This window comes from Pristis pectinata, chromosome 17, assembly GCF_009764475.1.
Source record: "Pristis pectinata isolate sPriPec2 chromosome 17, sPriPec2.1.pri, whole genome shotgun sequence".
Lineage (NCBI taxonomy): Eukaryota > Metazoa > Chordata > Chondrichthyes > Rhinopristiformes > Pristidae > Pristis > Pristis pectinata.
In genome coordinates, this window is record NC_067421.1 from 38928234 (window position 1) to 38953522 (window position 25289).

Here is a 25289-nt window from a genome sequence, read left to right on the forward strand (position 1 = left end):
GCAGACTTTGTCGTTAGCCGTACTTCTCACGATTGTTTTATCTATAGTCAGCCGCCTATATGTACATTGGGGTTCCCTAAGAGATGGGGGGGGGGACTGACTGTCCTTGACAGGAGAGGGTAGATATAACAATTAGGCCGTAAAATGTTACGGCGACTGTGATCAAGGTAAACTCAAACACTTAGCACGGGCACCCAGCGGCAAAGGAACGCGGGCAGAAAGGTACCTGCAAAACCTGGAGAGTGAGGGGGGAGGGGGAGGGGAGGAGAGGGGAGGGGGAGGACAAATTGCAAACATTTGCCTATTTTCATGTCTGTTATCTGGAGTTAAGATTGTCCCAGTCACCGCGTCAAAGTTAACAGCAATCCTCAGGACAGTAATGCAAGCTTTCACTTTTTATTTAACCTAGAGAGTTGGTGCCCACGGACATGTCGCCAGAGAAGAAGAAGGGAAATACTAACGTCCCTGAACTGGACGTTTAATTCCCTCTCTGCACTTCGAGTGAGGTGTCAGTGTGTGAGAGAGAGAGGGGGCGGGGAGGGAGGAGTGGGCGTAACATGGTCCGCAGTCCACATCTGAATTTACAGCTGGGAGATCCTACCCGGAGAACTTGCAGAACTTGAAGAAACGTCCCGAAATGGCGTGAAAACAGAAAGAGGTTGACACTGGTAATCAGTCATATGTTCACTGAAAGCAAAAGGGATCCTTTTCATAAACTTTACATGCGGAAAGCACATGTCCAGTTCTTAACCATTCACGTAAGTATCACATTCGGTGAATTTTCCTCTTGTCTAAGCTCGTGCTGAAATTACAAAGCAGTTGGGTATCTCCTGACATTATTTAAATCCTGTTGCTCTGATATACTGCCCGGTAGATTGCGGCTGTTCGATCCGAAAGGATGGCGCGAGAAATCAGTCCAACCTGAAACGATCAAACGTTGTTGGGTAGGGTTGTGGCGGGCTAGGGCGAGGTGGTTCGGGGCTAAGGGAAGTAGGTGACTGTAAGCGATCGGAGATCACACGCCGACTTGGAACACGCAGTCACTCAACACTCGGTCAAGTTGGCACTCCCTGTGTTTCAATACATAGCAACCACGGGCAAGCCCGGAGTTAAACTAACCCCCTGGTTATCGTCCACGGTGACTCACTTTCATTTGCATTTGAAGTTCATTAAGGGGTCGAGCTAAATTTCTGCGCGTATTTACAAGAGAGGTAGAATTGGCGATTCCAATTTGTGCTCAGACTTGCCTGTGAGTTTGAATGTAAACCTTAAAAATCTCTGCACCACTTTTTTGAACGGCAATTGAGTCAGGCAGAGCGGCGAGCCTGCGAGGGGTTGTCAGTGAATTGCCGATTTGACAGATATTCGTTAAAAAGCCAGTATAGGCTTGACCAGACCGTTCTGCGTATTCCTGACGCGAGTAGGCTGAGAGCAAACCTCTGAGAGTGGAGTTTTAACTGAGGGATAGTTCTATTAAAGACCCCCACAAACTGCATTAGAACGATAACAAAATTCGGAGAAATAATCCCAGCGTCCCAACGGCAGTTCTCCACCTCCCCGCCCCTCAATAATTTGGGCAAATCTCCTCCGTTATAAATGAACGCCCCACAGTCACTTTTCACAATAAGGCCTCACTTTATTAGAGAGCTCCCGGTTCCAACAAGGTAATGTTTTTTTAAAAAAAGACATTGGCCCATTAATCAAGCTCGGCTTTCAGTTTAAAGAATTCATCTATAAAGGCCCCGTGTCAACATTGGGAGTTCCATTCGGTGTATGCGTTTGGAGACAGAACAGGGTTCACATTAAGGCAAATTTAGACAGATTGGATATACGCTGTGAAGGAAGGCCACGCGTTTAACAATGTCGCGTTAACGTATAATGCACTTAGAATCTCAATAGCAGCTTAATAATGGACCTTAAATTTAAACTTCAGAATACACATTAAGTGTCTTTTTAGTGCGTTACTTCTGCAACATTAGCTTATTTTGCGTTATAGTGGGAAAGTGTAAGAATTAGACTGTAACCCACAATACCATTAAACTGATCGTTAATGGGTCAGTTCAAACGTTGCGCTGAAGCTAAAATTAATGCGTCACCGGAGGCGAACGCATAGTCTGCAGATGCAACACTTTAAGGATACTTGGAGTGCAAACATTGAACAGGAGAGATTGGAACAAAATCTGTCCCAGCAGAACTATTTATAGATCTCCAATTGCAATGTAAGTAACGCTTATTGCTTTCAGCAAGGCAACTGTGTCTGAATTAAGGGTCTCATTAATAATCATTTCCGTGCATTGAGGCGGTGTTAGAATATATTTCACAGTATTCTCTTCTAAAAGAGATTGCCAAAGAGAGAGCTTGTATTTAAAGACCTTGTCTTTTGTTTTTGCATGGAGTTTCCTCGGGAGATCCTCGGTCACCAAATCACTCTGTACAGAAAAAGATTGAGCGCAGAGAGTAAGCACAAAAAGAATTAAAACTAGTCAGAAGTGCAGGGTGACTGTAAATTTTAAATGCACCCTTTATTGTGTCTAGTCCCTGACCATGTGTACTTGTCGATTCGGATTTTTGGCCATCCGGCCCCAACCTGTGGCAGCTCTCTAACCGGTCGGAGTTCCCTGGGGTAATCCAGCAAAAAGACTGGTTAAACAGCTCCTCTTTACCCAGGCGATGCATTTTATCTTTTAACGCCTGCAGAGTCGGAGAAAAAATGACACTTCCGACACGGCAATGATTAAAAGCGTCGGCCTTGGCTCGTACATTAGACAGACAGAACATGAATCACCTTGTCTTTCTTATCTGTGGAGTTTTGCTTTCAGCTACTTTAAGGAGCAAAAAAGTGCGGATTTAATTTCCTTTTAAATCAGAATAAATCCCCATGATGTTATAATGGGCAGAGAGAGAGCCGTAATTTTATTCCACCCGCCCTGACCCCCCCCCCCCCTTCAGAAGCCGACCTGAAAGTATATCAACTTTATTCCCTGCTTCCAGACCCAGGACAACGAGAATCCGGTGACACGGAGATTTTCGACCATGGAAGGAAATCATCTGCCGTCCTTTTAAACCATTGCAACCGCAGACTCAATGTCCCAGTCCGTAGTAACTGTCGAGCACACTACAACAGCAGCCGAGAGCTGGACATGTTTAATACTCTAATCTATGCTTAAAATGATTACGATCTCTTTTTCTGAAAATATATAAATTAAAATAAACGTGGTTACAAAACTTTATAAGCATTAAGATCTCTATTAAATAAAGTCATCTTGATACGGCCAGACAGCAGTCTAGCTCTTGATAGGCAACTGGCTACATTTGTATAATGCAAAACTCAAGGACAAAAAAGCGCCTCCTAAATACAAATTTAAATGAGTCATTTTATTCTGACTGAAAGCTTAGAACATATCCTCAAATTCAGGACGATTTCTCCGTCCTCTCTTCTGTATGATGAGTCCAGTAACGAGTCCTGCCCGCTCTCCAAAAGTAAATGACGGGAGCATTATAGAACTTGAAGTGGTCGCTATCTTTCGGACAAAGCTGAAAAATTATTTTTATATACATTTCCAGATCAAACACGACCCCCATTTACAGGCCAAATGCTTAATAAGTATCAAAGCTAACGTTTATCGATATTTTTAGATCGTGTTAACTTGTTAATGGAACGGGAATGTGGATTGAAATTCGCCCACTGAGTCAGTGTAAACAGTGGAAATGGCGAAAGAGAGTAAACACCAGGAGGTCGAGGGTGTGAAATCTCTCAGCTCTGCTATTTAAACTGAGAGACCCTCTATTTAAACTGAGAGGCGATCTATTGCTGTCCGTTGTACACATGGTCATAACGCTATAGGCAAAGGGAAATAGAAGGCAATTTTAAATAGGGCCAAAAATCTCCAACACTGAGCTGAATTCAGATCCTTGAGACTGCATTAGGGGAGGGGATGGGTGGAGATCGGGGTAACAGGCAGGATCTGGGACCATTCCTGGTATGCGCCCTCCTTCGGTACCACCGATTGCATGCCGACCTTGTTTATCTCTACAACTCAGCGTGAGTCGAAACTCCCACCAGGAATCGCCCGAGCCAGGGCTGTGTGAAAAACATGTCGGATTTGGGCAGTTTTATTACTTTGCTTAAATAGGAATTCAGGGGAGATGGACTCACAATGACCTATTAACGGATTTCTTATTGGGGAATGGATTGGTATGAAAGAATAAATGTATGTGTTAGTTACAATGTTCTGCGTAAGTGTACGTACTATATATAGTATTATATATACAGAACTATATATAGACAGAGATATATATATACACACATAAATACATACACACACACACACACACACATATACGTACTGTATAGTGCTCCACACAGGCAAATGCATGTAGTATTTGTAGTGTTCGACGCTAGTAAGATTATATACTAGTTATAGTGCTCCACACCAGTATGTGTAGGTACTGATTACAGTACTTAACACAGTAAGTTTATGTATTGGCTGCAGTGTTCTACAGAGTAGGTGTATGTACAGGTTACAGTGTTCTGCACATTTAGTGTATGTACAGATTACAGTGTTCTACACAGTTAGTATATGTACTGGTTACAGTGTTCTACACAGTGCATGCACAGGTTACAGTGTTCTACACAAATAGTGTATGTACAGGTTACAGTGTTCTACACAGTAAGTGTATGTACTGGTTACAGTGTTCGACATAGTTAGTGTATATACTGGTTACAGTGTTCTTCACAGTTGCTGTATGTACAGGTTAGAGTGTTCTACATAGTTAGTGTATGTACAGGTTACAGTATTCTACACAGTTAGTGTATGTACTAGTTACAGTGTTCAACACTGTTAGTGTATACATTGGTTAGTGTTCTACACAGTTAGTGTATGTACAGGTTATGGTGATCTACACAGTTAGTGTATGTACTGGTTACAGTGTTCTACGCAGTTAGTGCATGTACAGGTTACAATGTTCTATGCTGTTAGTGTATGTACTGGTTACAGTGTTCTACACAGTTAGTGTGTCTACTGGTTACAGTGTTTTACACATATAGTGTATGTACTGGTTACAGTGTTCTATGCAGTTGGTGTATGTAATGGTTACAGTGTTCTACACATTTAGTCGATGTACAGGTTACAATGTTCTACACAGTTAGTATATGTTCTGGTTACAGTGTTCTACACAAATAGTGTATGTACAGGTTACAGTGTTCTACACAGTGTGTTTACTGGTTACAGTGTTCTACACAGTTGGTGTATGTACAGGTTACAGTGTTCTACATAGTGTATGTACTGGTTAAAGTGTTCTACACAGTTAGTGTATGTACTGGTTACAGTGTTCTACGCAGTAAGTGTATGTTCTGGTTACAGTGTTCTACACAGTTAGTGTGTCTACTGGTTACAGTGTTCTACACCACTCTCTGTCTGTGCCGGTTACAATGTTCCACATCAATCTGTACTGGTTGGAATGCAGTTGTAAATATGTGAATTTTAAAACGAGCTCACGTGTACAGAGGAGCGGTTTTGATTATCGCTCGACTAACTTGCCCTCTATTCTTATATCCTTGCCCGTTAAACATTACGAATTATTTAAGTTTAGCATCGGATCAGCAGATTCAATGAAGTCGGCTCGCCGGACATCCGCAGTGACGCAAATTCTCTCGCTCGCTCGCTGTCTCCGGGCTGGATCCAAACTGTTCCCCCTCTGATTGACAGGACCCTGCTCAAATTAAAGATCACATGTGAGGCACATTTGCAGCAGGGCACGGCGTGGGTGGAGAAGGCGGGAGGGAGCCGTCAGTTTTGACATTTTGCTTCCAGTAGCTGGGTCATTTCGCTTTGCCAGCTTCATGTGACATCACCAGGGCCACTGTGAATGGGGGAGCCCTAGAGGGAGGGGGTGGGTGGACAAACCAACGGGATGGGGCTGCTAAAACACACTCATTCTCCCCTCTCCCCGCAAAAAATAATGAAGGCATCTTTTCGATGAATCGGCCAACAAATTGGAGCTAATAACGGAGACCCCTCCCGCGAGAGAGAGAGAGAGAGACTAACTGGACAAAATGCAAAACATTAGCGCATCGAATACCCGGAGGCCCCACACCTTGTAAAACAAAAACCAGCAGAGGAAAGTTTCTGAAAAGCTGCGAGGTTCGTGGCTGAAACAAAATTAAACTCGGGTCCGTTCTGTTCTAGGGGAGTAGAGGAAGGGAAGGGGGAAATTCCAGCGCTGTTAGAACTCTTCTCCTATGGACGAACGCAACGCTCTCTCTCCCAAGGCGACTGCTTTCAGAATTGCCTCTCTAATTTCAGCGGCCGAGCAACCAGGAAACGAAGCGATTCTGCAAAGTATTGCCCTCGGCAAACACTTCGAGCTCGGCCTAACGTGCAGTAGGATGCATTTTAGCACCGTAACAAGAGACATGGAAGGTAAGTGACTGCCGGTGTGTCTGTCTCCCATTAAAACAAAATCGACTCGAGTGCAAGAAACCTGTGTTCCCGAGAATCCCACTCGCACGAGTCTCTTGGCCCGATTGCGTAATTTACAGACGAGTTCGCCTCGCACACTTGGGGCTGCAGTAATCAACGTGCTCGAATTCTGTGTCATCGATTAGTCGGCATGAAAATAGCATTTGCTGTGTGACATTTTATTTCACTGTTTTAATTCGCCCTCCCCTTCAAAAATACAAGTAAGCAGACTCCTTTCAAACGTCTGGTGGGTTTCAGTTTGCGAGTTATTCTGATAGGCAACACATTATCATTTATACATTGAGAGTGTTTGTTGCCGTCTGAACGGGGTTCTAATGCAAACTGAGTCTCCATTGTTTAACTGGTGTGTGTGTGTGTGTGTGTGTGTGTGTGTGTGTGTGTGTGTGTGTGTGTGTGTGTGTGTGTGTGTGTGTGTGTGTGTGAGAAGTCCACTACCACCAACGCCCCCCTCCCTCCCGACCACCAACCCCACCCCCACTTTAAGTCATGGGTGTCAGAGAGAGAGCATTAAAGCTCGTTGCTTTGTCAATCAGACCGTCAGGGCCACGTCCCAGAGCGAGGAAACCCACATTACCTGTGGTCTTTATCTAAGTAGGTGGGGGGGGGGGGTGGGGGTGAGCCGGTTCCATGGCGAAGTATGCACTCCGCTTAACATAAGAGCTCCCGGGAAGAGCTGTATAGCACAGTGTAATAGCGCGCCGCGCTGCACAGAGCCAGCCAGCTGAGCTCTCGGACTGCAGGAGAAACTCGGAGAGGGAGCAGCAGGGAAAAACAGAAAAGCGAAGAACTGATTTGTTTTCTCAAAGCGCCCGGGAGAGCGAGGAATAACTCGGGAAATGATATCGGCCATCTCCAGCCCTTGGCTAACGCAACTCTCCCATTTTTGTGATGTCGCAGCTTTTACTGCCAACAGCATTAGTAGTCTCAACTCGTCGGGCGGTTATCACCTCTCCCCTTCACCCGGGGACCCCGGCGCCTACACCCAGGAAGCACACTACGAGCCGTGCCCGGCCGCACAGCACAGCAGCTACAGCAGTTTTGGGAACAGTGGTTCGGCGACGTCCTCAGAGGCGGACACCGGCCCATCCAACTGCGGATCCGTCGCCGCGCCGGGCAAAGCACCGGTCAAGAAGAACCCGAAGGTGATCAACATCACGGTACAACTGGAGATGAAAGCGCTGTGGGATGAGTTTAACCAACTCGGGACCGAAATGATTGTCACCAAAGCGGGAAGGTAAGGCAACTTTTATTGAACCCACAGCCGCCATATTTCACATTGTGTTCAGTTCCTTCCCCATTTCCCAGTGCAAATCTTTCTCTGCCGAACGTAACCTGCGGGAAAGTTCCCATCTTTATTTAGAAAACCTTTTTCTCTCTCTGTGTATGAAGTTTAGATTTAGCCTGTACAATTATAACTTCTGCAAAGTTATTAATGGTTCGCCTGGATACATTTCATTGGTGATCCCGTCAGGTTAAAAGTCCAGCGCGTTATTTTAAGCTCTTAACACAGGATCGTTGATGGGTTCCCTTCCGTTAAACTCATTTGCCAACCTCCATTCGGTTCCCGGCGCCTGCTTATTGAAGTCGCGGCGGTGTTAATTTTGAAGTTCTAAATTAGACCCGGGCCTCGCTTTGCGCGTTAAGTAGTGGGAATGGGTTTAAATGCGACTGAATCGAAGTGCAAAATGAACACAGTTAAACTATAAGATTTCGCTCGTTGCATTACTGACACCCTGCCCCGGCTGATTAATAATTTTACGTATGAAGACCGGTGCCAGAGAGGTATCCGAGTGACTGATTACCTCGCGGTGAACTCTGAGCAGGAGGTCGGTTAGAAAGTAGCCCTCTTTCACTTAATCAGATGGCCAGGTACGGGCTTTTTATTTTCTCCTGTCCCTCTCTTTAACCCTTCTCTGTTCAAGAGAGGCTGTCACGCCAGCGATAGCTCCCACCTGGGAGATCCTGAAGGCAGATAACAGCGGGGCATTGCGCTGTTCCGCGCCCGACCCGTGTCTCCCATTGTTGGAGAGCGCCATCGGCATTCGGGTAGATAAATTCGGCAAACATACGAACCGAGTTCAGGGTCTGAATTCACCAATTCAGACCACTAACTCCCCCAACATTCCTCGTCTACCGCGATCCTGCAGTGGGTCAGGGAACGGAACACGGGGCGAAAGAATGTTGTGGTATTCGCATTAAAAATGTCTGTGGAAAATGCGGTTCTGCAAGATGTTTATAATACTCCGAACAAGCTAAACCTTTGTCGATCCCTGCACATAATCTGCTGATCTTTAAAACTTGCCGATGTTGATAGTTTCCGAAACAGTAAATATTCGTCGTGTAGACAGACAGAGAAACGGAGAGTTCTATATTGAAGGAAAGAAATTAATTTTACGACGGCAGAAAGCAGTAGACAGGACACCAGAAAACTAAATTTAATAACAAAAGTTTCCCTAGAGGATGAGATCGTGCTACATTAAAAAATAAATAATCGTGTGTTTCAATTTAGCAAATCAAAATAAAGTCTTAGGCGTTGGTAGACCTTTTTATAACTTCGGTTTAGAGTAAGTTTATAAACAACAGGCCGTGAATCTGAATCCAATGCCACAGACACTAAAAGATGAACACCTTCAGTCATGTACAAAAGTGTCAAAACTAAAGCGGCGCACAGCCCAGAACAATCTGAACCGGGTAAAATACATTATTTTTCACCCGAGCCCAGCAGCAGCTGAGTGGAGAATTCTGTCCTTATTTCGCCGGCCTCGTCTTGTCCATTTGGTCGGCAGAAAATGGCGGTTTCAAGAGTTGTAAAGATTAATACTGAATTGATATTAAATCTTACTCGAACTGTAGAGGAATCTAACTATTCTCCGGGGCTGCGCTTTCTCTTTAACTTACCCTGTATAAGCTTTTAGTAAATGTGGATGTGTGTGGGTTTGTTCTGCTTTTGTACTTTGAGCTGTATGCCATAACAACAATCACTACCATGGCACGGAGTCAAACCATCGTGGCTGTTTAATGAGCAAAAAAGTAATGCAGATGCCGACTGTTTGATTTTTTTTAATATAGCTTACATTGAACCTGACACAACATCGGCCTCGTCCGTTTAAGTTTTTTTAACGAATTAGAAATGTACACCCTGACAGTTGTTGCTGGTCGTTCTGTCCACAACCCACCCTCAGAGCCTTCCTCGCCCAGCTCCACTCGTTCCTTCCAAACAGAATGCAAAATGGCATTTGAAGGAATCGGAGAGTGTGAGTTTGTTTTGAAATGATTCGGCCGCTGACCGTGGATAGGACGGACAATGAGATGTTAAAATTCCGCTTTCTGTGTTTAGTTCCGGCCACTGGTAGTACTTTCAGTTTTAAAGAAATCTCAAAATACAATTCTTCACTGTTCCCGTGATGGGGGAAAGGACCTTGAATTTTTAATACCGTTTTAAGGGTTGGTTAATAAGGTAACTGACCCGCTTCCCAATTATCTCTCTGCTTTGAGCCAGTTTGAAATGCCATGTAAAATCAACCTGAAAGTGAGACTAAAACGTGGTTTAAAACATTAAATTGGGTTCAGCATGACCGTAATCCAATACACGTACACATTACATTTTATGTGTGAACATAGGATTCTATCACTCCCATTTACATATGTGGGGTGTGTGTGTGTGAGCATATGTGTATGTGTGTGTGCACGCGTGTGCGCACGACCGCACATACATATGAATTGCGCGTATGGTTTCAACATATGAGACCATTTAAAAGTCACAGGGCTTTTCACCTAGTTCTTGAAAACGGTGAACCGGGAGCCAAGTTTACTTTCTCTGTGGCACGTTAGCTGCAAGTTTCATTTGACAAGACATGTGAAATAAAAAAGGCAAACACATCAGTCCTATGTATACCTGACTGAAATCTCGAACATGTACAATTTTAAACCAATAGATTCAGAAAAGTCACAGGCTAATTCTAAATAATCTCATTTCCCACAGTGATTTTAAAAAGTGTAAAGAGGATGTTTATTGTCAATCTCATCTGCAAAGCCGTACAAAGATATTTGTCCTTCTTTCATTGGTGAACATAGGTCTCGGGTTGTAATGAAAACAGTAAAGGTAACCGAATTCTGAAGCTAGTCTTGTGTAGGTTGTGTATCTGAGCGTGTGTATGTGTGTGTGTGTGTGTCTGTGTGTGTCTGTGTGTGTGTGTGTGTCTGTGTGTCTGTGTATGTATGCGTGTATGTGTCTGTCTGTGTGTATGTATGTGTGTGTGTCTGTATGTATGTGTGTGTGCATGTGCGTGTATGTGTGTATGTGTGTGTGTATGTGTTGTGTGTGTGTCTTGTGGGAGGGGGAGAAAGAGAGAAAAAAAGAAACTGGTTTTCACTTTGAAGTCTGCTTCTACTAAAGCAAAAAGTAATAATGAATGTGCAGGAATAAATTGTTCCAGAGAAAGGCTCATGCAGGAGGAGTGTAGTGTGTAAACTCGACGAGATTAATGAGGTTTGTCTAGATATAAATACCGGGGCATTTTTAAACTGTACTGGAGGATCACTACCAACTAGGCAAGGAGAGAGGAGGTCGAGTTGGGATCTTTTGTACCATAACTTGTGTCTGTAGTAAACACCGTGATATTGTCTGTTGCAATTTCCAAAACGATTGAGCAAGATTGGAGCAATGTGTATAACTCACAACTAAATTCGAGTCAAATATCAAACTTCAGTGAACGGTTTTAATCCATCACCAGCCCTCACAAAGTTCGGGAGAGGACGTTGTCCGCTCCGACCCAGTGTGTGGCCACCACGATGTTTAGCAAGAAACAAGGAAAGGGTCATCAAACGCCACAAGTGACTGATTTCAGATAATATAACCTTCGCCAGAATTGGAGACCTTAAAAGGTGTCCTTACATGTAACCCAGGCGGAAAATTAACGCGCGGAATGTTACAGCTAAAGAAATACAGGCCATCTCGGCGAATCCCACATTATCACGTACTATCTTTCCGTTTAATAGGAACACATTTTTCCCCTGGAAAATATGCATTTCGTTTTCTTCAATTAAATGGGCGAATATTTTTTTTAATTTAGCTGTGTAAAAATAAAATGCAGAACCTCACGCTGATAGCTCAAGATCTCACGATCCCAATGTGGCCGCGGTCTGAAATCCCCCTCGTTGCTGACCAGATATAAATGTTCCTCCGAGGCATTTGAAAGAGTTAAGGTCGAGTTATCATAAATTCGTGTTTTAGCCGAGGTGGGAATTTAAGAAAACACTTGATCTGCCGCACACACACTTTCTCTCCCTTAAACATACTCACATATTCATATTGTGTCTCACACATGCACCTTAACACATACACATATATACAAAGAGTCTCTCTCATACGCACACACTTGCACGCAAACATTCCCATGCATGCATACATTTGCACACAGATTTCCCCTCTTGCACATGGAGACATAATCACACGCGCACGCTCGCCTTTACACGCGCAGTCACAACCCCGGGCACGTCGTTAATGCGGTTCTGTTCCTAAGGCAGAGAACTACTTTAGAATCATGGTTTGGTGCAGGATCAGGTGATGTCAAAACTTCAGCAGAACCTCCAGATAACTAGCCGACAGCAGCCATTCATTTTGTGTAGATATATTTTGTTTGCATCTAAACCGCAGGCCAAAATAGAAAACCCTTAAATTATTCCTGCAGGTAACTGACCGAACGTTGAATCTAAACAGGGGCATTCATTATTCATTTAATATTGTGTTGCAATAATCGGCGTTGCAGTCTCTCATTTTCAATTATTCACCTGCCCGGGTCATTTTATTGAACCTCCTGTTTCGTCTTCACTGTTTATTATAGAATTATTTAGTTCTCCCACATTAAAATAACAGACAACCACGGTCAAATGTGTGTTAAATCTTTATAACGGAATTCGAATTAAGTCCTGCTCGTTTCTGCATTAAGTATATTTTAATCTGCGAAGTGTTTGATGTCCACAAACCTTCCTACATTTTTCTTAGGAAGGCGCATAATAATAAGTATTATGATCGTTCTTTATTGAGCCATTTTGTTACGTTAACTTTGGAGGGAGATGGGGGCTGCAGGATTTTATAGTGAGACGCCCCTCCTGTTGGTCCTATCGTTGGCTCATTCTGGAGGGCCAGATTATTATGTACGTTATTGGGACATTATTCCGTCAATGTGCCGATGAATGTGTTTCGCCCTGAATCCGGCTGAAGTCAGATCCCGAAGAGGCCGTTATTCGTACAATGCATTGTATCGGGTGTTAATCGAATAATTAAAGACAACGATTTGTGCCACAAGTTGTAGAAATATCTGCCAGGAATCTGGCGGAAAGGGATGTCTGTACCAGGGAGAATGAGGGTGAAGTTGCTCCCTGTGACCCGCCGAATGTCGGCGAGTTGGGTTATACCGAGTTAAATGACCTTCCGCAATGATTGACGCTGTGGTTTAACCGACTCGCTCCTTTTCCCCGTCCACAGGAGAATGTTCCCGACTTTTCAAGTGAAGCTTTTTGGCATGGATCCCATGGCTGACTACATGCTGCTCATGGATTTTGTGCCGGTCGACGATAAAAGATACCGGCAAGTAAAATCAAACTTTGTCAACGTTTTATTTAGAGAGACGATAAAAGGACAGAAACGCGAAATGCTTTTAGCAAAGGCGGTGAAGCGGTTTTAGATGGACATTTCCTCAGGGTAACAACAGTTTGAGATAAAAATAGCCAGCGTCCATGTCCCTCCAGCACAATCCGACACATCTCATATGTTCTGCACGATATATTGGCCCAACCACACCACCTTAGCACCCTCTCTACCACCTCATAACCCTCTCATAAAATGTATTTTTAACAGTTACGCAGCGAATTACATTGTTATCGCTTCGATCTAAATTCAAGTGACGCTAAACCAGTATGAGCCTAGATATACAGGTTATAAGGTAGAGTCTTACGTCTTAGAGACTGCAGCTTGTGGTGACATTGTCAATGAACTTTGGTTTTGTCTCCCTTATCTAAGATTATTCATACCCAGAAGCATGTTGTTCCATTTAGATAATTTCTTGCCATAATGTACCATGAGTGCAGCACTTAACACTATCAATTTGCCTCTCAAGAAGATGTTTTATTGTTGTGGTTAATCTAAAATCGCATTTTTCTTGGTCTATCTTGTAACCAAACCCAAATCCGCTGGTGGGGCAGTTCAGCCAAAATAACTGTGTTAAATATTGAAGGGGGCAACTGATTTACATGAACGGGTATTTGCGTAGATTAAGCAAGGTGCGTCGTAGAGGGCACGCTTTTAGTAATGATCTGTAACTTCAAGCAGATTATTCAAACGGAATAATTGTCACCCAGGACCGAAATCTGTTGGAAATGGTTTTGAACATCGTAAAAGAAAAGTTAAAAGAATCAACACGGAGCAAAGAGAGTTTGTTGGTTTATCCATCTAAAAGTCTATTACGAGGTTTCAACGCAAAATAATCAACAGACCGCTGTTAAAATAAAGCTTTCCACTACACTCCATCGACTACCGACCTTCCATAAAGTAGATGAAACACGTCCTTGGCCCTAAGTGGAACCTACCCTCCTGAACAATGTTTTAATATGAAGTTAGGAATGTGTTTTTCTGGTCATATGTGGTTTAGACGTTATCTTTCAAAATGCTCAGCACCCATATTAGTCCCTGCGAAGGGAAACGAGGAAGGGGAACAAGAGCCGTCAGGGCTGAGTCGCCTCAGCTTCCCCCTCCCGCCTATCCTCTGAAACCCTGAGTCCAAATCTGTGCTCCAATCTCCGAGTTTGTAATCAACAAGGAGATCATTCCCGGGCTCCCCGGGACAGGAAATTCCAAGGATGGACAAGAAATGTATTCTCATCCCAGTCCTAAATGACCCATTCCTTATCCTGAGACGATGCCTGTAATTCTAGACTCTTCGTCCAGAGAAATCCTACTTCCTCCCCGTTCACATGCTAAGCCCTGGTACATCTTGTTCCAGAACACGAAAGGAGGTGCGAAGCTTTTGTCTTCCATTAACGTATTTGCTCTGATTTTACCTTAAATACACGCTTGTTGAGAACTACGCAACTTTCCCTCACAAGGTTACAAAGCTCTCTGCCCCTTCTTCCAACCCCCTTGTCTAATTTACAAATAATAGTTTATGCTTTGAACTGTTTGAAGGAAGGCCAATCTTTCCAACTAACACTCTGGCACCACTCATAATATTGAAGCGGTTTTGAAAGGTGCAAGTGACGTACACACACACACAAACACACGCACGCACACACACACGCACGCAAATACATACACGCACGCACACACGTACACACACGCATACAAACACACACACAGACAGACAGACGCGGACAGACAGACAGACACACACACACACACACAGACAGACGCGGACAGACAGACAGACACACACACACACACACACACACACACACGCACACACACACACACACAGACAGACGCGGACAGACAGACAGACAGACAGACACACACACACACACACAGACAGACGCGGACAGACAGACAGACAGACAGACACACACACACACACACACACACACACACACACACACACACACAATCTGACCATTGCAAAAAGGCTGAAAGTTTCTCATTGTGTCCAGCTTATAAATCCAAATATTTCATCCAAATATTTCTTTGGGAAATCAGAACAGAGGGCTGGCTACTCAAAGGACTTTTTATCGTCTGTGCTGGGCCGAGGAATGATATCGAACGCTCCTACACCGACTTGAGTTGAGATTGTTCTTCTAAGGGCGCGATAAGGGCAGCTGCGATATAGTGGCCACACAATCAAACCGTGGGATGTTTGTTTGTTTAAGCAATGCAGATTAGCCGTGGCTTTTACATTCTTCCGATTCTGTTGTTTTATTCACGAATAAACCGATTCTTCTTCCTAAAAGATTTTGAACCAACTCGGTTTGTCCAATTTCACCTCCAATTTGATCTCAATAACGGTGCCGTAAATACACGCACACGCACACACACTCAGAGGAACGCTCACACACACACTCGCACACACACACACGCAGACCCACAGACACACATAAACGAAAGTAGACAGACAGACACACACAGACGCACACTATATAACAGTAAATACTCCAACCACTCAGCAGGTCAGGTAGATTCTGTGGAGGGGGAAACAGTTAACATTTCAAGTCAATGACCCTCTATGTACATACATTTACACTTTTACATCGGAAACGCTTCAATTCTGTGACTAGGACATACGATCTGGATCGTGTAAAGCGGCGTTGTTCATTTTTACAATTTAATTCACTTTTCCGGGGCGTTAATGATAAGTAAAGATTCCGTGACCCTTATAAATCGGTTTATCGTGTCGTTGTTGAAATGCGAACTTTATATATTTTAGGATCAGTAAATGAATAGCCCGGACTTCTTTGTTTATTTGCTATGCGGATTTATTCACTCTTGCGCCCCTCAGGTATGCCTTCCACAGTTCCTCCTGGTTGGTAGCCGGAAAAGCAGACCCAGCGACCCCGGGAAGAGTGCATTATCATCCCGATTCCCCAGCCAAAGGCGCTCAGTGGATGAAACAAATTGTCTCCTTTGACAAGCTAAAACTAACCAATAATTTATTGGATGATAACGGGCATGTAAGTAGGCTGAAGATTTACGCCCGGTTTTCATTATTGTTTCTTTTGGGATGCATAGATTTTCGAATAATCTATTTTTTTTACTCTTCACGCAGATTATCCTAAACTCAATGCACAGATATCAGCCACGGTTTCACGTCGTTTATGTTGACCCGAGGAAAGATAGTGAGAAATACGCCGAGGAGAACTTTAAAACGTTTCTATTTGAGGAGACCAGATTTACAGCGGTCACAGCGTATCAGAATCACCGGGTATGTGTATCTGGCGATTATTATAATTCATTATGGGATCATCCTCGGCCCCCGTAACTCTGGGCTCTGGGATTTGCCAGACTTCATTCTTCAAAGCTGCGGATGATCGATAGCAATCTGGAAACTATCACTAATTTATTGCTCTTTAAGCCTGGATTTGGGCACAGTCTATCGCACTTAAACTGCGTGCTCAAAATTGATAAGCGTAAGCTTGTTAAATAATAATGACTCCAAATACTTCGCAAGCTCTGAATAGCGATTAAATTTGAAAATTAACTGAGCACTTTTGAAATATTGTGGGTGGAACGGAATACAGAAGATCTTCTTGCACGTTGTCGTTTATATAAACGTTTCTAACAATTAGAGAGAATGCGTGCCTGTATTTTATTAACGCTCTGTAATCTTACAGCAATGCGCTATTTGCAGTGAATTGACTGAAGTAGATTATTCGCAAGTTCTTAAAGACACAAAGCTCATCTGCAAACCACAAGGACTCAGATGGACAGAGAGGGAAATTAAATTTATGGTTCCCTTTAAATGTATTGAATCGGCACAAGGCGTGTCGAAGCAGCAATAGGAAAAAGTTAAAACAAGGGGATTCATGTGTTGTATTGCCGTGCATATAAAATTGAAGTATGTGAATGTGTCGACAGTGTCATGCCTTCGGATCTTCGCGCTAAATCATATTGTCATCTGTTGTACATCTCTGCCTGGCATGCATGAACCCTGATTACAGGGAGCTCGGCCATGAAGCAGATTTTTAAAAGGCAGCTTTAAACTGGGAGCTCCTGGTTGCCGTTTGAGAGTTAAAGCCTGTTTTGGAAAGTATCAGGGGAGCAGCGTACCCTCATTCCACGGCATCTGCTCAATTCATTCCCAAAACTGCAGCCTGGAACCTGATAGCTCAGGAATCTCAGATCTAAATCCATGCGACTAGCTCAAGGACTCCCGACCTGCAATTATGACTATAGAAAACTTCCTAAAACCCACTGGGATGCAATTATCTGTGTAAATTCAAGGCTCCGGTATTTTTTTTTACAAAACCAAAGCAAGTATCCCAACAAGAAGTGTCAATCAAAGGTGGCACGTCTCAGTTACAAATGCAGCAACTGAGCCGTTTTCCACTTTTAATGGCAATGCATTCGCCAACCCCTGAAATATTGAACCAAAATATGAAGAGATCTCTCACTGCTGGCTGCGGCTGTAAATCTGTTTCAGTTGTGGGGTTCTTTTTTTCTAATGTAATACCGATGTGTAACACTCTTGGCATGATCCTGATGTCTGAGAACAGCTGTTCTGAGTCTGTCTGCCGTACCCTTCTGCCTTCCATCAGTTGACCTTTTCGTCTGCAACTGTCAATAACGGATTAAAGTTTGCTTTACAGCCATTCCGGACATTTACAGGGGCATATTTTAGCAATGAATTAACAACAATATAACATTTCGCGCCTGATCCTTTCTGTATAGGACAACGCTGTATATGCGGAGCGATCATTATGTAATTTCTTCTACATTTGTTTAAAAGCAGCGATATCTGCCTCTCTGGCGTGTTTCCGTGCGCGCAAGGAACAAAGCGGCAACTGACCGAATGTTGGCAACCTGTATTTTATAGACTGTGACAAACTCAGATATATCAGCAAGATTTATAAAGCGCCACCCTGTTCCAAAGGCGTTTAACAATACCAAAGTAGCTGTTTATTTACGGTTTGTTTGTAACACGCTGGAAAACGATCAAGTCACTCACTCCAAGTGAACACGCATTTAATTAAATGCCACTAAAATATTTCAATGTTGCATTAAAATGTTTAAGATGGGGGCCTTTATTTATACCGAAAAATTACGGATGTCAAACCTTTGCTTAAAATTGCGTGCAACATTGAATTCCACCGTTGAATCAAGGCCTGATTGAAGTTAAGTACAGTATTTGTTCTTAATCCCCTCAGATAACACAACTAAAAATCGCAAGTAATCCATTTGCAAAAGGATTCAGAGACTGTGATCCGGAAGACTGGTGAGTCACGGAAGGGGCGGGTGAAATCAACTTGATAACATGATTAGATTTGTTAGGGGTTTCGTGATTTAAAAAATTTGTTTTGCATGCTCAACATTTTTAAAACAAGCAAAACTCACAGGGTTTGATCTAAATGTTCTCGAATGAACAGTTTTGTACCATATTGTAGGCCGAGGAATCACAGACCAGGCTCTTTACAGTTAATCAGCGCTTTCACCAGAAACCGGAACCCGGTGTCTTCACCGCAACAGAACGGCAGTGATAAAGGTATGAGTACCTTACCCTCATCTCGTGTGTCAAATGCACAGCCAATACCACCAAGAGTCGTGGCTTTTCCAGTCAATCCAACTATGTGCAGCCTTTTAACATTTACTTGGAAACATTTATAAATGTTACACAAACTAGGATTGTACTCCCTGGAATTTAAACATCGAGGTGATCTGATGGAACTTTTAAGAGAAACTGGTAAACTAGGTAGAAATAATTTTCACCGCTTGTGGAGAGCCCAAAACGAGGCGGCAGAGTCCAAACAACGGAGCCCGGGATTTCGAAAATGAATTTAGGAAACATTTTTACACCCTCAGTTTAATAGAAATTTGGAACGCTTCAAACGGCAATTATGTTTTGGTAAATTGGTTTATTGTTGTCACATGTACCGAGGTACAGTGAAAAACCTAGTTTTGCATACCATCCATACAGATCATTTCACCACATCAGTGCGTTGAGGTAGTACAAGGGAAAACAATAACAGAATGCAGAATAAAGTGTTACAGTTACAGAGAAAGTGCAGTGTAGGCAGACAATAAGGTGCAAGGTCATAACGAGGTAGATTGTGAGGTCAAGAGTCCATTTTATCGTACTAGGGGATCATTCAGTAATCTTATAATAGTGGGATAGAAGCTGTCCTTGAGCCTGGTGGTAAATGTTTTCAGGCTTTTGTACCTTCTGCCCAATGGGAGACCAGTTGTTAAACTTACATCTCGGATTGATTGACTTTTGTTTATCTGCAGCATTAAATGATATAGGGGAAAGGCGAATAAATGGAGTTAGGCCGCCGATTAGCAATGATCTCACTGAATGGTGAAACAGACTCCAGGGGTTAGATAACCTCTTCGTATGGTTACTCTCCTGTAACAAATTCAGGACACGTCCTCCACGTACCAGGGACATCCCAGAGCGCTCTGCAGAGCCAATTAATTTTGCTTTGAGGTACAGTTGTGTAGATAAATCTGCGACCAGTTTGAACACAGCAATCTCCTACTAATAGTACATAAGATGAATTGCCCTTAATGTGATTTTTATAACGTTGTCTCTGATGACTGTTGGCCAGAACTCTGGAAAACCTCTCTGGTCTTCTGGGAACCTTTTGCATTTAAAGTTTATCAAATGTAACGTTTCCCTCTTGATTTTGAAGAAACGCGCCTTCTCCCCTTCTCCAAACTGTGTGTATTTAGAGGACGCATCTGGATTATAGAGAGAATAACTTTGACATCATTGTTTCCGAAGCGCTGGATACTAGAAATGAAAGATTAGGTTTCAATTCAAAGACGCGGGGTTTATGGATTAGTTTCAACACTCCTCTTTCCAGAACTGTATTTCACACGATCAAATAAAAAACTCCATTGATGTCAACATCAACCGTGTTCCATGCTCCCTTCCCATTGTCCAAATTAAACTGTTCATACTGTATAATAAGCAAGCTACTCAACGTGAGTAATGGGATTGTCGCCTCTGAGTCAAACCCTGTTCGTGAGATCTGAGCACAGATCCAGGCTTCTGCTGGGCAAGTGATGAACTGGCGCATGGGATGTGTCCGCCTAAGTGGCTGGAGGAAATGCCATCTTCTCCCACGGCATGAGTTCTCCTACCTGCCCTGGCAGATATTTGTTCACCCATGAATAATGTGTAAATTGGTTTATTATTGTCATTTGTACTGAGGTACAGTGAAAAACTTGTCTTCCATACCATTCGTACAAATCAATTCATTACACAGTGAATTGTACAAGGTAAAACAATAACAGAAAACAAAATAAAGTGTTACAGTTACGATAACAGAATGCAGAATAAAATGCTACGATAATAAAATGCAGAATTAAGGGTTACAGTTACAAAGGCAGATCATCTGTGGGATTTTGTGCGTGTGAACTGGCTCCCTTGTTTCCCAACACTAGCGAATTTACCCCAAATGTGCATCATTGGCTGGGATGTACTGAGGTCCTGAACAGCGTTAAATTAAAAACAATAACTTTCTCAATCTTCTGCTTTACCAATTGGATAGAGCGACTGAAGCCCATTCCAGACACTGGACATTTTAATTCACATAGCGGCCATGTTAATGGTATAACTGTTTACCGTGTTTTCTTTATCTCAGATCTAAATGCAAGAACGGAAACTTTTGCCAGGGATCAACGTTCCCGAAAGTAGTTCAGTGCTCAGATGCGAGAATTCCTGTGCATTGTACCTTAACCTTCCGTCCTCCCGGCTCCCCGCGTTGAGAGGAATTAAAACTAAATGATTCCACTGTGCTAGAGCACGGGGCGTGGATGGGATTTGTTTGTCCATCGTCTCCTTAGATTGCCCAACAGCATGAGCCAGATTCAGTGTCAGGGAACGTCGAGGACCCTGCAGTCTGAACCCCGGAATGGATGATAGCCTGAGTTCGTACCGCGGAGTTGGAACCCAAAGTCCCATTCCCCCAAACCTCGACCTATCAACAACTACCTTTGTATTTTTCTTTTGAGAAAATGCATTCACTTTTATACTGGGTCCTGCAGGCGGCTTCACTCTGAACGTTCGCCCGGGTGTTTTGGAGACATAACAAAGTGTTTGCACTTGATCGCAGAAACGTTAGGCAGTCGGTACTCTGTCGCAGTCATGAGTCATGTAGCGCCGCCTGTTCCATTCCGTTTGTACTTATTCCTATGTAAGGAGTGTATTTTCTGTCACTTTGGGGGAGTGCGGAGAAGCTATTCCAAGCAGAAAAGGAAGAGGTTGCATAAAGTTACATAGAACACAACACTGAAACTGGCTACTCGGCCCATCGACCTGTTTGTGCTCCACTTGATCCTTTCCCTTTCATCATATCTATTGATCAATTTCTCCCCCAGTTGCCACTCTAAATGCAGCCATCCACATGATGCTTCAATCATTCTCCGTGATAGCAAGTGCAAAATTGTTTATTGTGAATTTCTTGTTTCGGTCACCAGTAATTACCTTGTAATTATTCAGAATAATTCTGGATTTCTTCTCAATTGAAAACGTCTGTTTAATCTCTACCCTCGCAAACATCTTTCATTCGCGATTTGATAGGTTGATGTACCGTGAGTGAAGTTTTAACATAGCGGTTTATAAATCCAAGAGAAGATTATTAAAATTATGAGAGGCATAGATAGAGTAGACAGCCAGTATCTTTTTCCCCAGGGTCGAAATGTCTAACATTCGAGGGCATGGATTTAAGGTGAGAGGGGGAACGTTCAAAGGAGATGTGCGGGGCAAGTTTTTTTTACACAGAGAGTGGTGGGTGCTTGGAACGGGCTGCCGGGGTGGTGGTGGATGCAAATACAATAGAAGCTAAGAGTCTCTTAGGTAGGCACATGAATATGCAGAGAATGGGGGGATATGGGTATTGTGTAGGCAGAAAGGATTGGGTGTTATTGGCTTAATTAGTTGGGCACAGCATCGTGAGTCTGTTCCAGGGGTGTGCTGTGCTGTTCTATGTTCTATGTTCTTATCCTTGGTGCGTTGTATCCGTAGATGCGGACACCAGAAGCGACTATGACCGGGACCCTAACCGGACAGCTATGCACGCGGAACATCCACATCAGCAGCAGATCATGTCCAGGGTGCTGAGTCCGGCTCTCCCCGGTGGACTCCATCCGCTCACTCGCCCAAGCCCCCCTCACGAACTGCGACTGGACCCCCACACGCAAGCACCGGACAGCCTCCACCACACCTACAAGTACCGCTCATACCATGACACCTATATCGGCGCCAAACCCAGGCCGAGCCCCTACCCGCTGCCTGGTATAGCGAGTCACGGTTACCACCACATGAACCCAGCTGCGAACATGTACCCTGGGAGCACTGCGCCCACTAACTATGACTATGGGCACAGATAGACACAAGGATTTTCTGCTATGTACTTACAATTTTTAAAAGGAACTACTAGTGCTGCAAACTAAAGAAGATGCACAAAAATGGGGAAATATCTGTTTGGTTTCTTTAATTGAACTGTTACTACGGTTTGCAGTTCAGGAAAAAAAAATCCACCTTGGTGAGACTGGGACACGCTCAGATTGAATGACTTTGCGGGGTCAAGTTGATTGATAGCCCACTGACCAATCACAGTGCAGCTAGGTGGAGGGCGTTGGCGGTGATTGGATTTTAAGTGGGCGGGTCTAAAGCAAGAGTTTTCTTACTCTGGAGTATGATTGGTTGGTTTATTTTTTTGACTGTTTGATACAGTGGTTCACCAATCACTTGTGCATCGTGGTAGATTGACTGATCTGGTTATCCAATTGGAAGATGGTGCCGGTTACTTCTAGCATCCCATTGGCTCCCGGGGCGGCCTAGTCCCACGTGGCTGGTTGACAAGTGGCTTCAGCGAACTGACTGCACTGAGAACTGTGGAGAAAACGCGTACACAGGCAACTGGAGGTTAATTTTATTTTCTGTGAACGGCAAAGGTGTCGAGTTGCACTTTCAGCTTTGAGAGAAGCCATAGATTATTTAGAATGGAGACAGCGGTGACAATTTCACGATGGCACGAACTTAGCCACGTAGTCAAAAGTTTAACATCGTTTCATTTCAAAAAAGTGTGCATTATCAATGGCTGTATCATTAAGTTAGTACAGTCGCATGAATGTGTGTTGATACCTGTTGATATAGAGAAATAAAACCGAGCGCAGTACATCATATTCACAGTCCATGTATTACAGTATTGTGGGGCAGGGTAGCAAAGCGGTTGCGTTACTGGAGTAGTAATCCAAGGCCCTAAACTTTCATGCATAGACATGTTCGAATCTCAACACGGCAGCTGAAGAACCTAAAAAGTAAATGCATTCTTGAATGGAAAATACTGGTAATGGTGACCATGCCACCTTTGGATGATCTTTAAAACAAAAGTCCTATCCATTTAGGCAAGGAGGCTGCCGTCCTCAACTGGTTTGGTTTATTTGTGACCCCTGTCCCGAAGTAACGTGGTTAACTCCTTAACTGCCCTCTGAAATGGCCCAGGCAGCTTGTCAGTACAGGGATATTTTAGGGATGGGCAAGAAATGTCAGCGGCGCCCAAATCCCACGAAAAAAACTCATTTCAGAACACATGGATATATTAGCTTCAACATAATATGCAATGCAACTATAAAGCTACCTACTGATCCAAGCATTTGTAATATTCTAATTTAAAACTATATATGTATATATATATTTCTCTAGTTTTGTGTGCAGATTGCAACTAAATATTATATTTGGGAAATGGATATATTTACATGTATTTTGTGTTACTCTCAACATAGAGGCAGGTGCGTTAGACAATTCTAACCCAGGTTTCAAGGCATTGTTTCCAAGTTCAGATTTTAAATCATTTGTATTTTCTGTCTATTCTGGTATCTTTCAAAGGATGCCTTATTTTTTGCATGTATTCTAAAACAGGAGGAAAGTCAAGAAATGTCTCCATCTAGTCGGTATTTTTCTGTAACGCCGTGTTGTTATTTGGTAACACAAAAGGTTGGATATTAGCAATTTAAATTAGTGCCAAAGTCTGGTCACGCTGATTTTATCGCGGAATGAAGTTAGTATTTATTATTCCTTGTAACTTGGACGATTGATATGATTATATTATAAATACAGGGACTCTGTGAAGGAGTGAACGATGCTACCAACGAGCAGGAATAATGTAGATACGTGTAGATATTTAACCTGTAGATATTGTATATTTAGCTAGCAACCGTTACTTTTTAGTGGTTAATAATGTTTAAATGTGAACACGATGTTTGTTGTAAAATGGCTTTCGTATTTTTTAAAAAAAGATCGGCGTGTTGTAATTTTCTATATAAACTGGTAAATTTAAAGAAAGATTAAATGCTCCCTTTTGACTTCTAGCGAACGGAGTCATTCTTTTCAAATTCTCAAATATACCCGCATGCAAATTGAAGCTTCCCTCTATCGTGAGTTTATATAAACACGGAGATGGATTAAAACAGAAAATATGGGAAAAAAAACTGATCAAGTCAGGCAGCATCTGTGGAGAGAGAAACGGAGTTGCGTTAAGTGTTTCACTTTCCACAGATGCAGCCTAACCTACTGAACGTTTCCAGCATTTCCTATTTCTATTTCCGATCTGTAGTATTTTGATTTTCAGTTACTGTGATGGATTACCTTGTTTGCCACGTTCACGGGCTCCCTACTTTTATGGAGACGCGGCGGGTGAGCACCGACCGTCTGTTAATAAAGGTTGCCTGAAGAGGCTCGACACACATTCCAAAATGTGTAAAGCAAAAAAAAATGTGGGAAGGAACGAACGAGCCAGTTCTCGGACGCAGGTCAGCATCATTCCACAATTTAATAACTAACACAGGAGCGGACTGTCCTTTAAGAAGTTAACGGGTTTACATAGACAGCAGAAACGGCTTCCAGTTGCCAGTCTGTTTGCTTCTTTATTCGTTATAAATTCTTAGAGAGAAAAAACATAAGGAACTGTTGAGCTCGATAATCTCTCTGAAGGTGCCCTCGAACAACCCACTTCCACCATCTACCTCCACCCCCCGCCGCCCCCACCCCCCCCAACCCTCTCTCTGCCACTGACAGTCTGCACAATGTTAGGTGCCGTTATCTTTCCACAGGAGACATCCGCTTTGAACGCTGGGTTAAGAGATAACGCCCGAGGGATCCG

At 43.3% G+C, this 25289-nt stretch overlaps 1 protein-coding gene across 6 annotated transcripts; it reads left to right on the top strand.

Annotated features, from left to right (window-relative positions):
- The first annotated feature begins 613 nt into the window (after positions 1-613).
- Positions 614-24420, top strand: tbx1 (T-box transcription factor 1). Of its 6 annotated transcripts, none has more exons than XM_052032164.1 (9): positions 614-758; positions 6189-6422; positions 7380-7716; positions 12970-13071; positions 15965-16136; positions 16232-16387; positions 18330-18397; positions 18549-18664; positions 22151-24419. In XM_052032164.1, the coding sequence occupies exons 2-9, from the start codon at positions 6242-6244 to the stop codon at positions 22513-22515; spliced, it is 1497 nt and encodes a 498-aa protein (XP_051888124.1). In that variant the 5' UTR covers positions 614-758; positions 6189-6241; the 3' UTR covers positions 22516-24419. The 6 variants fall into 6 exon arrangements, with proteins under 6 accessions (XP_051888124.1, XP_051888126.1, XP_051888127.1 ...); XM_052032166.1 differs by having other exon boundaries at positions 620-758; positions 6306-6422; XM_052032167.1 differs by lacking the exon at positions 614-758 and adding an exon at positions 2179-2219 and having other exon boundaries at positions 6306-6422.
- The last annotated feature ends 869 nt before the right edge of the window (positions 24421-25289 follow it).